Raw genomic sequence first — 19,585 nt, forward strand, 5'->3', positions numbered from 1 at the left:
TTATGAAGAATATTACAGAATATGGATATGCAAGACATGCTTTTTGACTCAGTTTATAGACTTAACACTTAATGTATGAGTGTCATTTATCACATTTAATTACAAGAGACATCTTACTCCACATTCGTTCACTTTGACTCTTTTGAAATATCCCAAAAAGAAGATTAAAGATACATTTTACTTCAATTGTTACAGATTTTTGTGTTTATAAAAACGTCTGTAGAGGTACAAATATCAATAAGAGACAGGATACAAGACAGGGTATTTCCAACAGAAGAAGAGAAGTACTGCAGTAATATGCACTTTTTAAGAAAAATTATCCATTTCTTTCAAAAGTAAACAAAATAAACCTCTTCTACCGACCTCCAAAGTATTAGAATACGGGCTCTATAAACGTAACAACTCTTTCTTGAATTTAGTTTAAAATAAACCACAACCTGTTCCTTCTATATTCTTAAAGTTAGAGACACATGACAGAAAATCAAAAACAACAATAAGTGGCAGAAAGGGTGAATCAATAAATGGAAGTCAAAATATTTTGAAAAAGCATATTTATTAATGGCAGGATGCAAATCAGCAAAGTAGTTTTCTAGAGTGTTAATAACCTAGTTACCACAAACAACATGAATCTAAGCAGAACTGCTGCCCCTGGGTAAAAACATCAACTTTAGAGTTGAAGTTGATCCCTGGATGCTGGAGTTAGTGAAATGTTAAGATCAAAACTTTCAACACTGGGCACTAAACTGAAACGTGACTTAAGACAAGGCAAGTATGACACCATGTGCTGACAAACTAAATAAACACACAAACTCAACCAACACAGAAATGTGTCAGAAACCTTATACATTCCAGATTTTTCCCAATTTTACATTTGGTGTGATGTCCAATGATACCAGTGTGAAGACTGGCAAATGTTGGTCTATTTACTGCCACATATGCACAACAAAAGCACCAACTCATCATACAATGATCTAATCAAAATGTGTCAGTTTTCAGTATCTCAGAAGAGTCATTTGAACAGTCACAAACTCTGGATTTTTGTAATGATAGAAAAAAAAGATGAAAACATTAACTTTTGAATCATTTTGTGTCAGTGCTCAAAAGAAAAGTATTTTATTATTTTAATGTTCAATTTCAATCAATATCTCAAGTGAAATTGTTGACAATTGACTTCTGCCTTTTGAATCCTTACAACTCAGTGTTAATGTGCTTTCAAAATTATAAGTACCGCCTCCAATGTCTTATCAAATGGCTTTAAGTGATACCCACTAAAGCCTCAAACACATGTACAGAACGGTTGCACCACACACAAATCCAAAAGGGCTTTTTTTTCTCATCACATTTCGAAGACAGATGGTCAGTTCTGGGAGTTGGTTTTAGTTTGTTCCATTAAAGCTGTTTATTCAACAAAGAGCACCAATTGGTCCAAAAGTTTTTACACAACTGTTTGGATTGTACACATATCAAGTGCTAAGATACTGGCTCACATCATCTATCACTATCAGAGGGAAAACTGAGATGCTGCCCAGAAAGTGCCACATTTTCTCTGCTTGGTCTATGATGATGATGATGGGGATAGTTGGACAAGTCATTAACACAGCTGGTCCGCTCTGTCTGTTGCTGCAGCTCCCAGCCTCCCCTGATCCAGCTATCCCTGCTTCTGCTTCTTGAGGTAACGAGCGCGCTGGGACAAACCCATCCCCATCACGTAACTGTTGAGCATCTTGGCTGGGAGCAGAGCTGTAGTCACCCAACCCTACGGAGGGAAATTACATGGTCAGCTGGTGGCATTCACAAATAACAGATTAGCATTCATTATTAATCTCCAACACACGGGAACAACAACTGTGGCAAGCGTGTTTGTACAAAGGAAGATTCAAATAATTGTGGTATTTTAATGCTTGCTCAAATTTCTATTTGTGCCTCAAATACAAGCTTTTTGGTTGACATGAGCGATCGAAAAAAAACAAAGTCCTCATTTTGACTGTATTTAAATCCACCTTCAGATCTCAAATGCTACTTAAACAATCATAGTTCATTAATAGTCAAAAGGTCTGCCTCTCCGGGCTACACATGAATTCACTTCATTTGTATGTACTTTAAATATGACACATCTGTGGTCAGTTTAAATTACAGTAATAAAATCCCTTCTAACCACAAAGTCAGCTGAGTCAACTTCAACTTTACAGCTGTGCATCATTAGTGCTTCTTTAAAAAAAACCTTTAAAAACAAATGCATTTCAACATCACGTTGTGAGCTGAGGAGGAACAATGTAATTACGGTAACCTATCGGTTTGAAAATTAAATAAATAAATGGGTAACAATTCTCAAGCCAAATTTCATGTGACTTTTTGGACAGATGGAAGCTAAAGTCAATTTCCAATAAATGTTTGAGGAAATCTGGTAAAAATGTTATTTCATTGTATAAAGCTGAACCTATTATTATACTGGTGATAAAGGATAATATATATATAAATAATATATTAATATATTATCTCGGACTCAGAGTTGTTGGATCACATGTCCAGAAGAAAATCTCGACAGCTGTTCAGCCTCATCGCCACACATTTATACCATCTGGTTGGTCAAAGACCTTTTTATAGCGCAACAAGACAGAATTTCAAACTAAGTTAGTTTGAACTCTAGCTTGAACACTTGATTGAATCTGATCTTGTATGCTACTTCAAGGGACTAATATCACTCTACTCAGTAGAAGACCTAAAATGATAAAAATTGATTGGATATCATGCAGTCGTAATTGCACAGCTAAAGAAAATCGAGCGACAGAAGAGTTGACAGAGCATATGTAGTTGTTTGAGAAGGTAACAGATTTTCAGCAGTCTAAATTAGGTACTGTTGAAATGAGGCTTATAACTGAAATGCTGTGCCACACAACTGTGTAGGGAGGGATTATCAGATAATCTCATCACTGTTTGTGAAATACATGGACTGACTGCAGACATCTCCACTGAATCTTTGCTATTTGCACAAAATCTGTTGATTTAATAAAAGGGATATATTGATCAGCAGCATGCTTGGATAAATGGTGTTATCTGTATGTATAATCAATACACGTGATGGTTGATATTCTGCTCACACAGACCACTGCTGTACACGACATGGATGAACTGGAGAGAGACAAACAACTGTCTTTGCGACCTCTAATGAATGAGGACACGCACTGAAACATCAGGCCTGGATTTGAGTTTCCATTTCATTACCGATGCTCATGCCTCCACAGAGTAATTACAGTGTCAGGATGCAGACAATACTGAAAAGGTGGTGAAGCATCCCACGCCATTATTTCAGAGGATTTTTATTTTTTCACAGATGCTAAAAGCAGCTGCTGGAGGGCTCACTCACTGAATGGAGATGAGCTGGGGGCTCTGTTGTATGAAGCGAAACTCAGGTCTTATGAGGTTTCAATACTGTTGCCATAACATACCCTCACTACTTTGACAATGTGTTATTCTCACATGGTCCATTACTTTGACAGAGAAACCTCTAGTCTTGAAATTGCATCACTCAAGTGCTGCACCTGTGCTCTGCTGTCTGTTACTGACATTCAGACTGCATGAGGTGCATTTCAGTTTTTCAAGCTGATTATATAAATCGACTACAAAACGCAGGAGAATTTGGGCTGCAGCACGTTTTTAAATTCCAGCTCACAGTTGCAACGCTGTCAGCCGCTGTCAGTGGTCAGCTTAGCACACACAAAAGACTAAATCTTCACAGTTACCCTCTCCATCATGTGCAAATATTGTTCCAAGCTGCAAGCTTCAACCAGATGATAAAAAATAAAAAGTCTTCCCAGAAGAGATGCATTGAGGTTTAGTGTTGTATAAAGCAACTGGGATTAGTTTTTAAAAAGTGGTTTTCTTGTATACGAGGCTAATCTTTTCCTACTTAGTTCAGCTCAAGTTTGGTTGATGCAGAAATTTTTCAATGGATTCTTGCTTTTCTTTAATATATATATATATATTTTTTGTCAAAGCCAAAATGAGGCCAGAATCTGTAGGAGTGAATATCTGAAAAAAATTATTGCATATACCCGACTTAAATGGAATCTAAAAACCTGCACTGCATGAATCATTTTAATAATTAAATACTTATTTACATTTCTAACTCTGATGTTCTTATGTGTTCCCTGGAAGCAAAGCCTGAGAAACAGAATAGAGAACTAGGTTCTTACGTGTTACATCGATTTGCAACACAAAATCTTCATCAGTTCTAACTTCATGGGAGTGTTGATAAAACACTCACCAACTCCTTAATAACATGTGCCTCAGAACTATAAAAAGGACCATGAAATAAAGCCTCATACATCTGCACAAACCCACAGCTGACTGAGCCACAGAGACATAGAGCCATTGGTCTGCTGGGACTGACCTGAGCAGATGATATACAACCAGGCCAACTTCCTGAATGTATGTCTGCAGTAAGGGTATAACACTACCAGGACTGTTCTAGGTTGACCCTGGCCAGATAAGTAAGGTGTGACTACTGCTTGTCAGGTTCACCTATAAAACAGATTTCAATCAGCATAATAAATGGCTGATACAGTCATCAGAAAGCACAATACATCCCAACCTGGAGCCCAAAAAAATTACTTGCAGATCGGGAAACCAGAGGCATGCAGAGGAAACCAAGCTGCTCTCTCTGGTAAGAACAAAAATACATTGTAATATTTTATATAGCAAGTACTCATTTGCTGGTGAATTAAAATGAAAAATATATGAAAGGAAAATTTATAAATCATCTTAGTTTTACTGACAAAATGCAAAAACATACAGATTGTAGAATTCATTTTACTCTGTGATCCCTTTTCCAGACTTACCATTATGGCATGCGGCAGGTAGCCATTGGTCTGCGTCTGCAGCCCGACAGTGTTGAGCTCTGCTGCAACATAGCGCTCTGGACTGGGCTTGTCCAGCGTAGGCCGGCGGATTTTACTCAGCTTGGTTGCAACAAAAAATGGTAAAACACTCTGAGAGAGAGAGAGAGAGAGAGAGAGAAAAAAAAACGAAGCAAAGAGAATGATTACATGAAACAGCACTGTGACTGGCCTCATTGCTTAGTATAATGGCAAGAACCTACTGAGAAACATGTTTTTCTTACACCTGAAGTCTTACGAATATTGCATTTAATCGCCACATTATAAATCACAGCAGATTATTACAACATGGGTCTGTTATGAAAATCGAAGTCGCTCATGATTTACCTGAATGATAATACCTTTGCTCTTGTATTCAGCTTGCAGTCCTCGTGAAAAGAAGTCCACAAATGCCTATTTAAAGTAAAGACGTGTCATAAAGGTGATAGCATACAGTAAAAAGTTCACAAGAGGAGTAAAAATATGCTCAAAACAAAGAAAACACATTTTTTACTAAAGTGTTTTTTCCAGAGTAAAGTACATAAATTCATTCCAGTTACAATTCAAAACTTGAACATCAGAAACTGGGATTAAGTATGTCGAGTTGACCCACTGTTAAGACACCAGCAAAAAAAACTGTTGTAACAGCTGTGAACAGCAGGTTGTTTTTAAGATAACAAACACAGGAAAGTCTGGTTTGAAACAAGCTCTTTCAGGGATTTCAAATTTGTGTTCTAGCATGGGAGTTATTCACCCCATTATCTACTCTGTCACTTTTATTCCTTCAACTAAGTAAATGTTTGTATCCATCTAAATGACTTGTACTTATTGGTTTTGCATTATTATTTGAGGATTAGATAAAATAGTAACTCATTAGATGAGAACAAAGACTGAATTCTCCTCAAAGGCTAAAAGGTATGTCACAATATAAACTGTTTATGAGGCTGGGATGTGTTGTCAGGTATCCCTTCAGCTAAGATGTGATGCAAAGATCATTCACCATGAACTGCAATTACCTTGGAGGCAGAATAGATGGTAAGGAGAGGAACAGGGTACATCCCACTGCCAGATGAGATGTTGAGGATGGCCCCCTTCTTCCTGGAAACCAAATATAAGCAAATGCTCTTTTACACCAGAAAAAAAAAAAAAAGACCATGAGAGCAAAACGGAGTGGGTGTGTGCAACAGATGCTTCAGCCTGAAATCAATCCGAGCAAGATAAAAGAATATGGTGCTATGTGTTTGTGCATGCTGAGCCAAAGCTGTACTCACAGTACATCAAAGTAGCGCTGGTAGATAATGATAAGATCAAAGATGTAGCAACATCAATACTTAAATGTTTACAATCTGATGACATTTCTGCTACAGGCTGTGGTGCCTTCCTGCAAAAAAATTTCAGTTTGCAGACAACATCCCTCAAGGATTATTCAGTCACTGGACAACAACAACTTCAGACAACAGCGACCTATATTTCAGCATGCAATCCACCAGCATCTGACAGCACTAGATATCATTCCCAGACAACCTTTGGCAAAAATCCTGGAGTTACCACGCTTTGGAGGATCTTCATTCAGCTTCTTAATTCAGTCAAAAAAAAAACAAACAAAGTTGCAGTGTGGCAAAAGATGACAGTTGTTACCAGTCAGCTGTGTCTAAAAATAGGAGCAAGTACAAAATAATGGGAAGTAGAAGGGAAACATCAAGGTCGACCAAGTAGGATGTCAAAGGATAGAAAACTCAAAGCAATATGCCTGAAAGTAGAAAATGCACAGCAAAGGAGAAGAAAAACAAACAGGCAGGAACAGAAAGAAACAGACTAAAGGAGACGGGATTTACATCCAGAAAAGTCAAACATAAACAGTGAGTTAAAAAGAAGCAGCCATGGACTGTGGACGTTTCAATGAAAGTGATATTCAGCAATGAATCGCTAATCTGCATTCGGTGAAAAGAGGATGCTGGAACTTTTGTTTGGTGCATCTGCAGTGAAACATGAAAGATAACTGTCCACAATCATTGATGATGGGGAGTTGTCAGCTGAAGAACCAGGGGAGAAGGCAGTCATTACTTCAGTTAGTGCAATGCTTTTTTAAATTCTTGCAGTAAATCTAGAATTTTAGAGGCCTGTTCATCTCAAAGAGAAGAAGTATATCAGTGAAGTCCAAAGAAAAATACATTTATTACTTTCCTAAATCTTTTAGAATAATCTATACTTGAGAATAAACATTTACAAACGTATGAAATGTTAAAACAAGACTTGATCTCATAAACTCACCTCTCAACCATTCGAGGCAACACAAGACGGGTCATCTGGAAAAATAATGAAAAACAATGTGAGCAATGCAAAATTAATGCATCAGATGGACTAAAGAAAAGGCTATTTCTTGTGGGTTCTGTGTGGAAGTTTGCATCCAAACAAGCATGTGTGTGGGAGGTGTATGAAGAGGTGGCCAAAGAAGCAAAAGAAAGGGAGAGAAGAAATGCTAATGATAGCAGAGGGAGCAGTTTGAAGAAATATTGAATTCAATAAATTGAGTGTTAAGAGAGTGGGTGGAGTTTAGCCGCTGCTCAGGGAATTGCTGAACATGGAGAACAGGGACGGAAGTGATTAAGTGTGCTGTATGTCACTGTTTTGTGTGTGTGTGTGTGTGTGTGTGTGTGTGTGCGTGCTCATTGGCCTGTAGGACTAACTGTCTGTGGATCGCAAACTATCCGCCATTTGAATCCACTTAGACAAACTTAATTACTCAAAGGCGGCCCAGACACTACAGGGAGACGCATGATAAATATATTAATCAAAGTTTATAGAGTCCATCGAGAGCAGACGAAGGCTGAGCCGGACATTTAAGATCATCTCTGTCTACTGAAGGTCTGTAAACAGACTTGCATAAGAGCACCTTAGAATACGTTAACTCTGGGTTTGGACATTCTTTTATTCCTTTGAGCTTGAGTTTTTTGCCAAGAAAAACTGGTAAAAAAAAACAAAAAAAAAACAAAGACCTGAAGTCAAAAGCATATCTAGCCATCCTTCCAAGTAGAGTCAAGGCTGTAATTACTGCTAAAGGTGCATCTACTAAACATCACTATGAATGTACAGAAACGTATGCAGATCATAGGTTTTTTTTTTTCTTTTGCTTTGGCGTTTTATACTGATTTATGGAAAGCTGCAACACTCACCTGGCACACTGAGGTTATGTTGATGTTGACCATTGTGTCGATGAACTGAAATGAAAACAGGAGCATTAGTGGAGTATTTTTCCATCTGTATGTATATACTACTAAAAGTATTATAAGGAAATAAATAGGAATTTATCAGCTTTTAACATACTGCGGAAGCACTGCCAAAGGTCTACTTTACTAAAGCAACACTCTGTCACATATGACAGGAAATGACACACACACTTGTATAAAAAAAGGTTAAATTCCTTTTTAGGATCAATATGGCTGTATCACAGACTTTATGATTCTGACTTTATTATCATTTTAATGAACAAGTAACTAGCACTATTAAAAGTTTTTTTTTTTTTTTTAGAAGTCACTTTCACAGTTTTAAGAAAAGACTGATGAAAGCAGAGCAAAGTAGTCCACTTACAGTGTATTGATCTACTCTGAAGTGGACCTAAATTAAATCCGACCTGGACAACTTCAGACATTACAGAAGAAATCAGATTTTCATGAATGTAAAGATGCTCAACAAAACTGACTCAGAGTGGCATCGCTGTGCTTTATCTTGGAAAATGCTTAAAAAAAACAACTTATTTTTCAAATGAACTGGTTTTATATCCTCATAAATTATTGTCAAACACAATCATTCTAAAACTTACAGTGTCCAGATTGGGAACGTTGAGGAAGAATTCAGGGTAAGAATATGATATTCCAACATTGTTTACTGTAAACAAGAAAAAAGTTATGAACTTTCACAAAAGATACTCAAAAAAAGTATATAGCATAGTAAAGTATATTATTTAAATAAATAAAAAATAAAATTGTCATGCCTATTTTAGTCCTAAGAGGGCAGCAAAGTGCTAATAAATTAAGTTTAATGAATACATGCAAAACTTATATTTATCCCAGTGGGTTAAAGGGCTTTCCTGCCTAGTTTCAGATTCAATTTACTTCTAATATGACCGAAAGACTGAATTTTACACAGAAATAAAAAAATTAAAAAAAAAAGAATTGAGCCCAGAAACTGCAGTCTTACCCAACACTCCAATCTCCAGTCCCTTAAGTCCGTCTTCAATCTTAGAGTAGATATCCACGGCACTGAAGTCTGCTGAAATCGTTTTGGTCTCTACGCCACATTTGCTGGCTGAAAGCACAAATGTTTTAATTTACTCTGGATGTATTAAACAGTGAAAGAAAACAAACGTTATACACTTATATAAAGCATTTTTCAATGACCAGAGTGCAATCAAAGTTATTTAAAAAAGGAAAACAAACAGAAATATGCATATATAGAACATGGAAATAGCCATTAGTGAGGGCATCTCTCTTCAGAAAAAGCTTTTATTTAATTGTAGCCATGCACTTTGAGCTCCGGCAAGAGGCTTTATTGCCCCATAATCAAAAGGGCCTTGATGCATCTCTACTCGATAAAGGATCATATGTGCAAAACTCTTAATTCAGTGCAATATCACTTAGGAACTAGTCAACTATCCCCTCTGGACTATGAACACTAAAAGGGTACATCGTAAATGACCCTGTACAGCTGCAAGCATCTTTAAGGTTGAATCCCAGTCCAGCACCGTTCCTGCCTGATATATGAACTGTATTGGACCTGTGCCTTTGGATCAGAGTTACTGTTGATTTCCCTTGACTCAAAGATGTACCTTACCACCCTCTATAGTTTATAGTGATGTGGTATGTTCAAAGAAAACAAAGTAAACATATCTCACCAATAGCCTTTGATACCTCATCGAGCTTCTCCTGAGAACGGCTGATCAGCACGATGGAAAAACCTCTGCGAGCAAGCTGCAAACACACAAAAAAGTCAACAAGAGCAACATGTTGCAATGATCAACCTGCCTTTTAGATCAGAGAAAAAGTGGCTTTAAACAAAAGTGTGTTTATCAAGTCTGAAATTTCTCCTTGAATGAATGCTTGAAATATTCAAAGAGTACATTTGAAAATACTGTAATTTTAGTTCTGTAAAGCTCTATGTTGGATGTTGCCTGACCTTTGTGACTCGACATTGCTACTTTGTTGATGAAAATCAAATTACCATATCCAAGAAATTAAATATTGCAGAACTAGGATCATACACTGCACTGTCTTTAAGAGAACAAATACTAAATTCAACATACAGGCTTACGAAACAAACAATACAGAAACAACTATTTTCCAGCTCTACTTTATGATGGATCAGTTCAAAAGGAAGCTCACCTCCTCTGCATATGCTTTTCCAATCCCATCTGTGGCTCCTGTTACAACTAAAATGGAGGGAAAAAAGACAGAAGTGTCTGAATTAGAAAGAAAGAAAAATAATTCTAAGAACTCAGAATTTAATCTGGTACATATCGTACACTAGTACACATTATTTCCATTAAACATGTTTGTACATAACCTGAAAAAATAATCTTGTCCCCTGAAATAAACAGAGCAATAAAATAAAGAATGTACAGTGATCAATTCAATGCTGAAAATTGGCTGTTTGGTCCAAACAGCTAATAAACCAAATTGTGAGTGCTGGATCTTATTTGCATGACCAAATCATGATCCTAATCTGTAACAGCTCTCTCTACTCTGGGAAGAATTTCAGCGAGAATTTGGTGCTTGCCCTAATTCAGCCACAAGAGACTCAGTAAGGCAGGTCACTTATGTTGGGTAATCAGGCCTGGCTTACAGTCAGCGCTCCAATTCAACACACAGGTGACGTAGCTAAGCTCACAACTACAAACCGGCCGATCCTCTACAACAATACAAGGCTAATCTTACCCTTGTATAACCTGACACATGAGCAAAATGAGACTTTTTCTTTCTAAACCGGTGGTCCTAAACAATCTTGCCTGTACTCTTATCATGTGAAACACACTCCAAATTAGATTAATGCTTTGACTGGCCCAGTCCCAACAAGGCCAAACAGAACTGTTTGGATGGAAAAAGGGCAATTTAAGAGCTTGAAGAACCGTCAGGTGTTCAGGTTAGAGAAAACATACAGGACAGGACCCTCCTGGAGCTGCAAGGTACACCGAGTGGTACCTTACAGTCGGACAGGAGTAAGGCAACCAAAAGTACCTTACTGTAACATTTTGACTAACTTTAAACTTTGCAGTCTAATGAAAACCCGGGATAAGAAAAAAATCTAACTATCTCGATAGTAATGTTACCATATAGTTATCTGGATGCTTTTACTGCAAGTATTAACAAAGACAAGCTGCATATATATTCAGCCTCACACTCGTGGCCATAGGCACCTTCTATCTTTCTATGTGTAAGCTTAGTATCAAACATCACCTTCACTATCAGAGATTGCTGCAGCATTGAATGTGACATTTCACTGAGCAGCTACCAAAAAAATAAAGAGAAAAAATATTTAGAAATCTGAAGGATACTGATATTTTTTAATTGCCCCAAGGTATACTCGGGAGCCAACTCCGTCTGTATATTTATTTTGTGTGAACTCAAGAGGAGGATGAAACACCAAAGGAAACCAGAATAACAGCAGAAAACTTGGCTGTGCTCGCCAGCACAGATGAACAGACAAAGAGTGCCATCTACAGGAACTTCTCTGGCAAATGCTGTGCAAAAACATCAATAATAGTCAGGCAAAAAAAATAAATGAAACAAATTAACTTTCAAGGGTACAGAGCTGAGCGTCAGTGCAAGCAGATGCGCTGCTGAGCAAGGTACTCAAAGAGCAGCTGAGGTGACGCAGGAGGACAAAGACAGGAGTGCGAGGCCCTGTCATCAGTGGCAGCGGAGCAGCAGATGCCCTGGAACTGCCTGGCACAAACAGCGGCGGCGGCAGCAGCAGCAGCAGGGGGCTATTTTTAGCAACACCCGTCTTTCAAAAGGAACTATTCATCACACCTCTGGCTAAATATAACAAAAAGGGGATGGAGAGTGGGAGTGTTACAGTGTGTCCCTGTGTAACCTGCCAAGCCTCGCTTAAAGAGGAATACTGATCTCATAGTTGTGTAAACTCATACTTCCCTACTTTTATTTTCTTAACTTTTGTTTTCCAGTATGGCTTAGATCTACTTGATGTGTGAAGTGCACATATGATAAAAATACAGGTTTGCACCCTCAGAGGTGTACCTGCAGGTATTTTAGACACTGAAACCTTAAAGTAAAGTAAAAAACTAAAACTGCTGTTTGACTGGGGGAACCTCCTACTGTAGGTGAGTGCTGTTAGTATATGTAGAGTGTGACTGGTCTGCAAAACTATTCGACTAGGTGGCACGAGGCACAGTTACAAGATGTGCACTTACTGCTACTCAGTCTACCTCTAAGTGGTTTCAGTGTTGTGGCTGATCAGTGTAAATGTAGCTTTACTCAATAAAAGTATCTTAAAATGAACAAAAGCCTTTATTGACAAAAATAAATGTAACTATTGAACTACAATACCTGTTAAAAGTTTGGATACACCAAAATTCATGGATAAAAGATTCTAAACTTTTTACCAGCACTCATTTCTGTTGACTTTATCAATCTCACAGAAATGTTTATTTGTGTAATAGAAAAATTCATTACTTAAGTATTTACTCACTCAATATTAAATCAACTCATGTTTGACACTAAAGTTGAATCAACTGGGTTTCATTTTCTCGCTTCTTTTTTTGATAAGCAAGCTTATGTAATTTAAAAAGATGAAATCCATCTATAGCGCTACAGTAAGACAGCTGCACCTCTGAAACAATTCCTGTAGGACAGTCAATTACCAGACCAGATTTCCCAGGTTCTATTTCACCGTCTCGTTTCAGTGCCTGAAACAACAACATGAACTCACACGGCTGCTTTTTTTTTTTTTTTCCCCCCCACACAGCCCAACAAGTCTGAAAGCTTATTAGCTGCAATCCCACGGACAGCAGTTTCTAATAATGCAATTATGAAATGCCATTGCCACAAGGTCCAACAGAAACATCCCGGCAGAGATAATAAAGTTTATCTGAGGCAAATATTTTGTTATTTTGAGAATACTTTTCAGTCTCAAACTTATGCGTATGTGCGCCTCCCCTTTCACCGTGCCCATCTCCCCTTTGTGTGATTTTCTTGAGTGCAGACGATGCTGAGATGCCGAGCATCCTCTAGGGCTTCAGCAGAGCTGAACAGAAGAGAGAGGAGGAGGAAAAGAGGGGAGAAAATGACAAACACGAACACTGGGGATCCTGAGGGCAACTAAAAATAGCACAAAGAGAGAGCGCCGGGGAAAGGGATGGGAGAGTCTGCAGGCAGAATGATGAGGGAAACAAAGGCTGAGTTATTTTTAGCAGTTTTAAGAATGAACTGCTTTGCAGTCAGAACTAAAAAAGAAAAACAAAATTTTACAGCTGAGTGCATGTTCCCTTCACTCAAATAAGACAAGGTCTATTTTAGGAGCTGCTGTTGTCTCCTGCAAAACTGGGTCAAACTGGGTCAGACTGGCTAGGTGTCCTGATGATACTTCTACTATGTGCACGTGAAATCTCATTATCAATGAGATATTTCAGTGTTCAGGCCCTAATCAGCATCAGCTAAGCTCGGGCCTTGTTTACAAGGTAAATAGCATCATTTCAAGTGCTCTGAGGCAGCGCCAACAGACGGGGTCAAGCAGCTGTGACGTACAGCCTAAGTGATTGGTTGACTTGTTGACTGACAGAGAATAAATGAGCAACTATTGTGACACCCATTTAGATTACTTCTAAAGCAAACACAGTGACCATTTCCTGATACCAGCTAATAAAATGTGATCATTTGTAGCTCATGATCTCTATTCTCCATCACAGCTAAATGAATATCATTGAATTTTGTATTGATGTGCAGAAACAAAAACAGGACATTTAGATCTCTGAACTGACAGCCACACATTTTCCATTCATAAGTCAGAGTTAAGCAGTGAAAAAAAGGTTGCCTGCTTCAGTATTCTTCTCACTGGTTTACAGATCATAATACTTAGTTACAACCCAAATCAGCCTGTGACATGCAAAACTCCAACAGCAACAAAGAAAATCCCAATGAAGCTTCTGTAGACCAACACTTTATTAGGAACAGCAGTACAATCCTAAAATTACAAACCAGTGGCTTCAGTATATCAACACAAAAATTTATTTTTTAATCTTAATAACTTTGCCCATGGCAGACGTTTTTGGGCATAGACTGATTTGGTTACTCATTTGGATCTGATTGGAAATTCAGCACAGCTAAAGGAGTAAGAAAATAAAAGAACAACCTGAGAGTGGCAGTTCTGCTGCAGGAAATGCAGTGTCAATAAGAGCGGTAAAAGCCCAGGCCGGCTGGAGTTAACAGAAAGGCTATGGTAGCTCAACTGGCTTTTCTTAACACTGTAATGAACAAAAAAAGCTACTCAGAATCAACACCAGGTCCAACCCCGAGGGGATTAAACAGCTGAGGACCAGTCAGAGTTACACTTAGCCAAGAACAGAAATGTTGAGGCTCCACAGACTGCGAGGACAGATCCCGCTTCGATTAACCTTCGAGATGACAGCAAAGACGAATCTCTTGTCATTGAAGGGGGTCATGAAAGGGTCAGCAGGGAAACAGACCTTTGAGAGGCCTGAAACAGTTTTTTTTACATATTGGTTGTGGCTTATCGGTGAAAGAAATTCATAAGACACCCAAGTTAACTTAGTGCTGTTCCTTCTCAGTATCTCACACGTGCCTGATGGAGCCTGATCAGACCTGCACTGGTTGAGTTCACAAATCAAGCAAGTCAGCAGGAAAAATTAGTGAAGACAACAGCATTGCTGGTTCGAATGCACATCCGTCCAGGCTTAAAAGTTAATGAGAAAATGTAGACTGACAGTACTTATCGAAAGGAAAATGCTCAATGGTTCCGACACACAAACACTCATGTTCCAAGCGTTATTAAATTTTTTTTCAAAGCTCAATAATGCAACACAGAACATGCTATGTAATGACATAGCCATGTATCAAAGTTTGTACCAGAACGCGCAGCCTCTCTTCCTCTGGGCGCTTCGTCTTTCTTGCTAATGCTTTGAACACATAAAACCATGAAGCAAGCAGATATCACAGCTCTGATATAGGTCTAAACTAATTCATTTTCTGCTGTGTGTTAGCACTGATGTTAGCAGTAACTTACAGAACGGATGTGTTGGCAAGTTGGGACAATATTTAAAAACATGACCCAGTCTGATTCATATACTTAATGCATGGTTCCCACGGTAACACACAGTAATGACATACGTGGCTCAGTGGCGAGTGTGGGTCGTCCTTGAGCAAGGCACCGTACCCCCATGCTCCCCGGGCGCTGTGAGTGGCTGCCCACCGCTCCAGTCTCTATGAGTGCGTGACCCTGTGCATGTGTGTGTCAACAGGAGCCAACTTGGATGGGTTAAGAGCGGAGGACAAATTTCATGTGTATGCATGACAATAAATCTGATCTTGATCTTAATGTAACCGCAAAGCTTTTTTACGACAGTCAGAAATATTTTAGAGTTTAAATACTGAACAGATGTCACTGAATCAACGATGTATTGTGGTTAAATTTGGTGATTAAAATGCCAACATTGGATCAACATCTAAACATTTGACCTCCATTTTGAAATGACAGTTTAATATTAGTGAATACTAATCTTCAGTTAGTTTGGCCATTTAATAATCTGATGGTTGATGTTGTTACTATGCCGTGCATCAGCTTTCACTGTCCTACCTGAAGGGGGGTTAGACAATTTAATTGAAATCTCTGAACATAGACTGCTCAATAGCAAGTTATAAATTCAGCCTAAGTGTGACCATGGTGAAGAGAACCACCCTCTTGACACTGAAAACTGACTTTCAGCTTAATGTAGCTCACTAAGCCACCGACTTCGCTTCATAATGCAACCTTCTGGGTACCTTGCAGTCACCGAGTGGTATTCTAGAGTAAAACGTGAAGCCACCTGTCCAACAGCTAAAGTTTAGCAAGGTCATGCAACAGGTAAGCAGCAAATCTACAACATAATGTCAGAGGGAGAGAAAAGAACAAAGGTGTTGGAATGGTCCAGTCAAAGTCCAGACCATAATCTATAGAAACGCTGTGGTGAACAGACGCCCACAAAACCTTCAACAATCCTTCACAATGACAGAAGAGACTGATCAAGTAATTTAGAACATGGTTCAACAAGCCACGTGTTTTACACTTAGTTTTTACAAACTGATTCTGTATTTTACCTTTTTTTTTTTAAATAAACAAACAACGACACGTTGAAACGTGTCACTATTGTTTATCTGAGGTTCCATTTAACAAAGTTGAAGACCAGATCATCTTTTAACATTTCCCGACGTGTAAAATTAAGAATTATAAGAGGGTATCACAACACAGTATATCTTCTTAAATTAAATCTGTGATAGGTCAATATCAGTTGATAATGTCAACAGATGCGGTCAGATCAGTCAGGCTCCAGAGATTAGCCTCATGAAAGTGCAACAGAGAAATTGTAGAATGTGGAGCCGAGTCTCCAGTATCTTGTTGGAAAAAGAAAATATTAATAACAAGATTGTCATTTTCATTTTAAATGTTTTGGATTACAAAAACACAGTGTGCAATATAATGAAGAAGCTTTAACATTAATGACTGAGCCTTTGTCTAAAAATACAAGACCACATTTCATTAGAACACAAAGACTCTCTGTAATAGTACAAAAGCTGCTCGCTCCCTCACTCCCTCAGCATCTGTCATACACACGCACACACACGTGAAATGTGGGCACCACTGAACCAGAATCCTGAGGATGCTGCGTCTCATGTGAGTCTCATTTATGAATAGCTCTGCTCCCGTTATATAATCAGGCTGTCCTCTCAATCAAGTCCACTTCACTGAGGCAAAGTTTGTGAATGAATGTAGTAGTTGAGGCCAACGGGCTTCTTTTACCTTGGTGCAGGTTTTGAACCATTTTGCATGTGTGATCCAAATCCCCACTATGACTGTTTCCATTTTTAGCCACACACAAAAAGATCAAAGGGAACTTCAGCTCATAACCTCAAACCATTTGGCTTTCTACGGCAGACTGATGCAACTAACAGCACAGGTTGAAAAATGAAATTTAACCCCACCCTTACATTTACTCTTTAGCATCTAAAGCAGATTGATTTAATAGTATAAGAGACTCAACTGCTTCCACTTTTAATTCTTCACTGATCACGTGGGATACGGTGGGACATTAACTGTATTCCCCACTTTCTTCCAAACCGTGACAGCTTTGGAAAACCTCTAATAACTGCCTCCTACCAGACAGCTTAAATGTTGAAAGATGAACTTTGAGCAAATGTTAAGCAACATGATCCAGTGCGTTCAAATTTCAAGGTTCAGTCAGTGAGTTGGGTGAACAGATGGACAGTCCTCAATCTGATTTGATAATCCGCTCGAACCATAATCCAGTCACAAGCTTTGCTACAGTTTCCAACCAACGACAAAAGACTGATCATTTCCTGTTCATTCTTTTGTTCAAGGTACCAACTGCATCTCATGTGCATGGGTTGAATCTTCTCATTTGTTCTTCTATAGACTCCACTAATGGAGTATTATCATTTACAAGGCCAATTCTTGGTGTGAGATCTACAGACTTGTCCTTCAAAATTGTACAGGAAGTTATCTTCTCAATTTTTTGTTTTTTAAATAGACTTCTTTCCATCTATACTTCAAACCTGTAATGAAAAGGCATTTAATAATTGTTGTTCCTTCATTGTGTAATCAGTTGAAAGTCACCTGAATATTCAGGAACTAGTCTCATTAAAATATGGCAGATTAATTAAGCTATAATGGGTAGGACTGACACCTCTGCCATGTTGACTGTGAAGATAAATATTCTGAGGCTTTTATTGATTCTTTAGTCGATATATCTTTAATCCTAATGTTTTATAGTTTCTCAATATCATTTCTACATGCATTTACAAATGTGTTATTTCTGCTAACCTGAGTTGCTGCTTGTCATGGGCAGGACAATCTTTCAAAAGAGATTTAAAATCTGTAGTCTTATTTCTTGATTAATTAAGGTTAAATTTAAGAAGAAAAACAACCATTTATTCACTTTTCTCAAATTTTATTTATTAGCTACAGAGTTTAACCATTTTAAAAAGTCATGTTTTAACATTGAGGATGAACTGGACTCAAAGTCTACCTAAACCAAGTAAGATTTGTTGACAAGAAGTATGGTCAAAAGTCAACCAGAGTATGTTCCATCTTGCATGTTAAAAGCTGAGCTATTGCATAAAACATCCAGCAGGGGAGTTGTGTGTGTGCAACAGAGTGTAACTTTCAGCCAGAAGAGGTCACTGAACAGGGCTTTTAGAAGCCACACAGCACCACATTTCCAAAATGCTTCTATGAATAGTGTAATATTTTAGATGTTAAATAGAAAAATAATATATTCCACAAAAACAGCAATCTCCTATCATTTATTTTCACAAAGGCTTATTCTATAAAGAGTAAGAGGGACTTACTGGAAAATATTAATAATAGCATCCCCAAAGTCCCAAATCTGTTCAAAGCATGGGTCAAAGCATGCTTGCCAGCATGACATCTGAATGTTTGAGAAGAAAAAAAAAACAAAAAAAAACAGCGAAAGTTTTTACATTTTGACCAATTCATACTAGACTAATAACTGTGGAACTTGAAGAGGATCTTCTGGAACTGGACACTAAAGAAACCGAGCAAAAGATGTTGATGAACTTCAGATTTTATTATGTGCATTAAAAAGATAAATTTTTACTTTGTCTTGAAGATTTCAAGTGGAAGAGGCTGCCTATTAACACGGAGCAGAGAGGTCTTCCTTTATTTCTCAGTATTTGAGCACCGTTTTCTTTCACCTTAGAATACAGACCGTGAATGAAAAGAAATAGCAACACAAACAGGCGTTGCCACTTGTTTTTAGGTTAAATGTAATATTCTGAGCTTCAGTTTTAGTAGTGACAAGAGTTTGTAGCTGGGTTTAGCTGTTTATCCCAATTATATTTAACAACTGAAAGTGATCGCTGAAGTGTCATCGGTTGTTTCTCACCTGCCCAGTTTCCCAGTTTGTTGGGGGACACGAGCCGTCCGTTACCCAGCACCCACACCCTGAGCCCGGACAGCAGTCGGTACACGGAACACACTGACAGCCAGGCCGCGGTCAGGGCACCGAGCCAGAAGAGGGGCACCTCCACGGTCCGAAGCATGGATTCTCCGCTGGACGACATAGCTGCACCGTGCACACCTCTGTCTGTTGTATGTGGTAAAGGCCAAACTTTTAATCTTTAAATAAACAGCTGTTCAAAGTGCAAGTGCACGTATCAGGCTGGTACCTGAATCGGACACTTCCGCATCAGCGTTTGGCTACTGGTGATTGGTTCCTTTTCTTCTTCGTCTGCCTTTATGCGTGTCATAGCAACAACGTAGCAAATAAGAGCATTCCTACCACCTACAGTCGGGCATGAGCCTTATCCCGAATCAAGAACTTCGAACAATTGAAATTTGAATCTCCCTCAGCTGTTCTGATTTTTTTATAGAGAAAGAAAGAATGAAAGAAGAAAGCCATAATAACATGTTGAAGAGAGGTTCGGTCTACTTTTCAGGCTTTAGAA

General features: G+C 38.4%; 1 protein-coding gene across 1 annotated transcript; it reads right to left on the reverse strand.

Annotated features, from left to right (window-relative positions):
- Window positions 1-536: 536 nt before the first annotated feature.
- Window positions 537-19,330, reverse strand: hsd17b12b (hydroxysteroid (17-beta) dehydrogenase 12b). Its single transcript, XM_072379998.1, has 11 exons — window positions 19,024-19,330; window positions 10,253-10,299; window positions 9,766-9,841; window positions 9,072-9,179; window positions 8,695-8,759; window positions 8,048-8,092; window positions 7,146-7,180; window positions 5,891-5,972; window positions 5,223-5,288; window positions 4,839-4,988; window positions 537-1,756 (listed from the first exon to the last, which is right to left on the reverse strand). The coding sequence occupies exons 1-11, from the start codon at window positions 19,199-19,201 to the stop codon at window positions 1,649-1,651; spliced, it is 960 nt and encodes a 319-aa protein (XP_072236099.1). The 5' UTR covers window positions 19,202-19,330; the 3' UTR covers window positions 537-1,648.
- Between the last annotated feature and the right edge of the window lie 255 nt (window positions 19,331-19,585).

Source organism: Leuresthes tenuis, unplaced genomic scaffold (genome assembly GCF_036924035.1).
Source record: "Leuresthes tenuis unplaced genomic scaffold, fLeuTen1.0.hap1 SCAF_2, whole genome shotgun sequence".
Taxonomy (NCBI): domain Eukaryota; kingdom Metazoa; phylum Chordata; class Actinopteri; order Atheriniformes; family Atherinopsidae; genus Leuresthes; species Leuresthes tenuis.

Bases quoted from the DNA above. Each gene is read 5' to 3' on its own strand.
- hsd17b12b (XM_072379998.1), bottom strand. From the start codon at position 19,201: ATGTCGTCCAGCGGAGAATCCATGCTTCGGACCGTGGAGGTGCCCCTC. The intron at 8,093-8,694 runs GTAAGTTTTAGA...TTTTCATTTCAG, and splicing joins ACGTTCCCAATCTGGACACT to TTCATCGACACAATGGTCAA. The intron at 1,757-4,838 runs GTAAGTCTGGAA...TTCCCTCCGTAG, and splicing joins ACCTGCCGCATGCCATAATG to GGTTGGGTGACTACAGCTCT.